General features: G+C 41.4%; 1 protein-coding gene across 1 annotated transcript in view; it reads right to left on the minus strand.

Annotated features, from left to right (window-relative positions):
* The window catches only part of PPEF2 (protein phosphatase with EF-hand domain 2), a 30216-nt gene extending 27751 nt beyond the window's left edge, over positions 1-2465 (minus strand). Inside the window, exon 1 of the mRNA XM_070948643.1 lies at positions 2363-2465. Within this exon, the coding sequence (XP_070804744.1) occupies positions 2363-2465 (103 nt within the window). The remainder of the gene's footprint in view (positions 1-2362) is intronic.
* Between the last annotated feature and the right edge of the window lie 3544 nt (positions 2466-6009).

The raw sequence follows: 6009 nt of genomic DNA on the forward strand, positions 1-6009 counted from the left end.
CAGTACTGACTTGTGAGCGTTTTTCGCCCTTGGCACCATCCCCATGGTCATGGGATTAAAATTCAGACTATTGGCCACTGACTCATATTTATGACGGTTGCGGTGTCCCAGGATCATGTGACCTCCTTTGGCGGCCTTCTGACAATCAGAGTGAAGGGGGAAGCCAGATTTCCCCATTGCTTTACTAACTTAATGATTCATTTATCAGTTGCGGCAGAAAAAGGTCGTAAAATGAGACAAAATTCACTTAATTGTATTAGGCTAGATTAAGATAAAACGGAGAAAATATATGCGAAGATGTTGAAAAGAAGATGTAAATATCTGTTTTTGTTTCTTGGTTTGTTTTTTGGTGTTTGTTTGGGTTATTTTTTTAAAAAAAAACTTGTTCAATAAAAATTATTATGAAAAAAAAAAGAAATTTTGGGCTCAATTGGCGTCTTAAATTGAGAACAACTTATAGGGTTTCTCCATCTTTAACATGTGTGGATCAACTCCCAGAATTCCCCAGCCAGCTAGCAACATTTCTCAACCTTAACAATTTTAAGATGTGTTTTTATTTAAATTTAAGATGCAAGCTGACTGGGGAATTCTGGGAGTTGAAGTCCACACCAGGGGTGGGTTCTAAATTTTTTTACTACTGGTTCTGTGGGTGTGGCTTATTTTGTGGGCGTGGTCTGATGGTCATGTGACAGTTGTTTAGGATTTAGTAGAGGTACTGGTCTACCAGGCTTTTAACTGCTTGCAGAGCTGTACCAGTCTATCATTTGTTCTTGGAGCATTCTGGTCTACCCATTTGTTTTTGGAGGCACCGATCTACCCATTTGTTTTTCGAGCGCACTGGTCTACCACCACACTGCCTTTTAACACTGATCAGCTGTAGGGTGGCCCTTTGAAGCCCCACGGCAAGAGTTTAAACAGGTTTTTTTCCTTCTAGACGATCAGCTGGGACTCGGGAGGCAGCGAATAGATTGGGGGCGGGGCCAAATAAAAGGTAAGAATAACACGGGGGGGGCAGGGGGGCCCAGCTCCCAAACAAAGAGAACCGGTTCAGTGACGTCATATCATCACCGCTACCGGCTCGACCGAACCGGGCCAAACTGGGAGGAACCCACCACTGGTCCACATGCCTTAAAGTTTCCAGGTTCAGAAACACCGCTCTAAAGTTTACTATTTAGTTCAGAGAGAACAAATCTAGGAAGGATAAATGAAGACACCCAATCAATAATTTGTGGAACCCATGCGAGATCATTTTTAGTGACCACAGGTAGCCTTTGACTTACAACAGTTTGTTTAGTGACCGTTCAAAGTTACAACGCCATTAAAACAAGTGACTTATTGAACGTTTGCATCCCATGGTCACGTGATTTACATTCGGATGCTTGGCAAATGGTTCATATTTATGACAGTCGCCCTGTCCCAGGGTCATGTGATCACCTTTTTGAGACCTCCTTCTGACAAGGAAAGTCAACAGGGATGCCAGATTCACTTAACAACCTAATTTAACAACTGCAGGGGTTCGCTTAACAAGATCGTAAAATGGGGCAAAATTCACTTACCAAATTTCTCATCTTTAGCAACATAAATTTTGGGCTCAATTGTGGTCGTAAATCGTTGACTCACTGTATAGTTCACAATTTGATCACAAATCAAATCTTTCCCAGACCAATTCTCGAATACAGCTCGTCAACCTTTGCCAGACCGATTCTCGAATACAGCTCGTCTGCCTGGAACCCGCATTATATATCGGACATTAATACAATTGAGCGAGTCCAGAGGTATTTCACGAGAAGAGTCCACCACTCCTCTGCTCACAATAGAATCCCTTATGCCACCAGGCTTGAAATTTTGGGCTTGGACAATCTGGAACTGGGACGCCTACGGTCTGATCTAAGCATGCTACACAAAATTGTCTGCTACAATGTCCTACCTGTCAACGACTACTTCAGCTTCAACCGCAATAATACCCGGGCAAACAATCGATACAAAATCAAGGTAAACTGCTCCAAACTCAATTGCAGAAAATACGACTTTAGCAACGCCTGGAATGCTCTACCTGACTCTGTTGTTACATCCCCAAACTCGCACAGCTTCAACCTCAAACTGTCTACCGTGGACCTCACCCTATTCCTAAGAGGTCCGTAAAGGGGGCGTGCATAAGCGCACCAGCGTGCCTACCGTCCCTGTCTTACTATCCCCAATTATCTGTACTTACTTCCTATGTTCATGTTTATGTTCATATTTATACTTGCTACCTTGTACGTTTGACAAACAAACAAACAAACAAACAAACAAACAAACAAATAAAAAAAACCAGAATGTGTGGATTTGAATCGCTACAGCCATTTTGGCAGTTCCAACGTGCCTCTGAACTTATCTGGGCTCTTCTTGACAGTTTGTTTCTCCGCCTCAAGGTCTTGGTAACTTTTGTCTGAAGCTGCATCCTTTTTCTGTTGCTTCTTTTCCATGCTTTAGAACCACATTGTTTTAACCGGTACCCAAGGACATTCTAGGGCTCCTAAAACAAACCAAGCCTCCTGATTTGCTGTCAGGTTCCCCATTGTCTTCAATCACCCAATGAGAAAAAACTGAAGAGGAAAGAAGAAACATTCTTGGCTTCCATTGGCCGGAATCTTAGATAGGAGAAGGAGTCCATTCTGAAGCTTGGCTTGAGAACTTCAGAGAATAACAGAATCGGAAGGGACCTTGAAGATCTTCTAGTCCAACCCCTTACTCAACAGGAGACCAACCATTTCAGACAAAGTGTGGTCCAATCTCTTCTTAAAAACCTCCAGCGATAAAGCACAGGTTCTAGAGGCAAGCTGTTCCACTGATGAATTGTTCTCACTGTCAGGAAATTTCTCCTTAGTTAGTTCTAGGTTGCTCCTCTCCTTGGTTAGTTTCCATCCATTGTCTACAGATCAGCCATCAGCCATCCAGATCATGGTTGTCCCAAAGATTTCTGATTTTTCTTTGAAGAGCTGAAGAAGCTTCTTGGATGAGAAGCGAAACGTCTTCAGGGAAAAAGCAGAAAGTCCAGTTGCCTCTTGAAAAAACACCTTTGGGATTTCCATCCATTGCTTCTTGTCCTGCCTTCGGGTGCTTTGTAGAATAGGTTGATCTCCTCTTCTTTGTGAGAGCCCCTCAAATATTGGAAGACTGCCATCATGTCACCCCCTAATCTGTTTTTTAATTAAACTAGACATACCCAATTCTTGCCACTTTTTTTCATCTAGACCCTTGATGGATTAACCTTGATGGATGTAGCTAATCTAGCATTCTGTGTAACACATGAACCAATAAGGTGCTCCGGGGGCATTCTTAAATATAAGTAGGAAGACAGTAGATCATCTCCATAATTTCTTTTAATAGACATGATAGACATGATTTTAACAGATTAACAGAATTGGAAGGGACCTTATAGGTCATCTAGTCCAACCCCCCGCTTAAGCAGGAGACCCTACACCATTTCTGACAAATGGCACTCCAATCTCTTCTTGAAAGTCTCCAGTATGAAGCTCCCACAACTTCTGAAGGCAACTTCTGTTCCATTGGTTGACTGTTCTCACTGACAGAAAGTTCCTCCTCATTTCTAGGTTGAATCTCTCCTTGGTCAGTTTCTCTCCATTATTCCTTCTCTGGCCTTCAGGTGCTTTGGAAAACAGCTTGACCCCCTCCTCTCTGTGGCAGCCCCTCAAGTATTGGAAGACTTCTATCATGTCTCCCCTGGTCCATCTCTTCACTAGACTAGCCAGGCCTAGTTCCTGTAACCGTTCTTCATCTGTTTTAGTCTCCAGTCCCCTAATCATCCTGGTTGCTCTCCTCTGCCCTTTTTCTAGAGTCTCAACATCATTTTTATAGTCTGGTGACCAAAACTGGATGCAGTATTCTAGGTATGGTCTTACTAGGGCTTTATAGAGTGGTATTAGTATTTCACTTGATCTTGATTGTGATCCCTCTGTTAATGCAATTTAGGATTGCATTGGCTTTTTTGGCTGCTGCTGCACACAGCTGGCTCATATTTAGCTGATTGTCCACTGAGACTCCAAGATCCCTCTCACAGTCACTGCTATTAAGCCTGGTTTCCCCCAGTTTATATGTGTGCTTTGGAAGATAGTAAACTATCATCAGATATCCCCATGGAGCCTACAAGTCAATGGATATGGCCAGGTTTAAGGAAAGCTGTAGTAAATCTTGTGGACAGAAAATAGATCATCTAAAGCAGGGGTATCCAACCTTGGCAATTTTAAAACTGGTGACTTCAACTACCAAAATTCCCCACTCAGCCATGATGAGTTGAAGTCCACCAGTTTTAAAATTGCCAAGGTTGGACACCCCTGACCTAAAGCCATGAAATCACTTTGAAATGTAGTAGGCCAAGAGAATCCAAGCTGGGGTTGTGCTTTGGCTCCTCGTCATTAGTGCATGGCTAATGGGAGTTTGATCTACATAGTCTTTGTTGTTTGAATGCTTAATAAACGTGTTATGTCTTCAAAGTGATTTCATGGCTCATTTTTTTGTCTTTAAAATGTAGTAGGCCAAGAGAATCCAAGCTGGGGTTGTGCTTTGGCTCCTCGTCATCTCCAAACCTTTCATTAGTGCGTTGCTAATGGGAGTTTGGTCTACATAGTCTTTGTTGTTTGAATGCTTAATAAACGTGTTATGTCTTCAAAGACAAAAAAAATGAGGCGGACACTGTGTAAATTACAGCATGATGTTGGAACGCATCTTCTTTTTAATATATATATATATATATATATATATATATATATATATATATATATATATATATTATATATATAATATAATATATATTATATTATACTCCAAAAAATATATATATTTCCGATTATATATATATATATATATATATATATATATATATATATATCGGAAATATATATATTTTTCGGAGTATAAGACATACTTTTTACCCCAAAAAAAGAGGGTGAAAATCTGGGTGCGTCTTATACTCCGAATGTAGCCCCACCCAGCTTCTCAAATGGAGGTTTCAAAGGCTGAAAAAAGGCATCAGAAAAGAAGCCCCCAATCAGAGCTTCAGGGCCTTTTTTTTCTGAAGCTCTGTTTCAGAGGTTTCGACATTATCCTAGCTTGTTACAGAATCCTATAAACAGGAAGTCAATAATGAGAGCCACGATTTTGCCCCCCAAAATATATGTCTAGCAGAATGGGTTTCTAATCTTAAACCCAGTTGAAATGTCATTCTCAGCTCTTTCTCTTGTAGTTGGAAAATTTGGGGTCCCCTTTGACAGCTATCCTGTCCACCTGAACATTACAGTCTTGAATTCCCACCCTATGGCTATGTGATTCTATGTCCTTAACTGCGAATGGTCTTTCCATCTTTAAAATAGCTCCCCATTGCTAAAAGTCTGTAGAGATTCTCAGTCATCCAAGTCATGGTCGTTGCACTGTTGGACTTTTAGCTATACAATTTGGGATGAAGGCCCTTTGAATGGTGTGGTGGTAGGAATGGATTTCAGGAGGAAAAAAAATTGCAGACTACAGGAACCAGGAGCACCACTCAGGTGACCCTGAGGGCACAGATAAACCTCCAAGTGGCCTCAACGATTCTCTAAAAGGATGCAAATGACCAGCTGTCTGCAAAGAATATAAATCCTTCCAATTCCCCACCATCCTGTCAGAGCTGAAGAAGCTTCTTGGAGGAGAAGCGAAACATCTACAAAAAGAAAAAGCAAGAAAGTCCAGTTGCCTCCTAAAAAACCACCTTGGGAGCCCAGCTGCTAAGCAAGAGAGTTATTAAATTAGTTTTGCCCCATTTTTACGACCTTTCTTGACATGGTTGTTAAGTGAATCACTGCAGCTAGGAACATGGTTGTTAAATGAATACGGCTTTTTCAGTGCCGTTGTGACTGCAAATGGTCGCTGAAGTGAACAGGCATAAGCCGAGGATTACCTCTATGCCATTTCCATGCAACTCGCATCAGTCAAATTAAGTTTTATTTCCTTGGGGAAAAAAATAGATCTCTTCAT

Source organism: Pituophis catenifer, unplaced genomic scaffold, assembly GCF_029215685.1.
Source record: "Pituophis catenifer annectens isolate HBS135680 unplaced genomic scaffold, rPitCat1.0.hap2 SCAF_8, whole genome shotgun sequence".
Taxonomy (NCBI): domain Eukaryota; kingdom Metazoa; phylum Chordata; class Lepidosauria; order Squamata; family Colubridae; genus Pituophis; species Pituophis catenifer.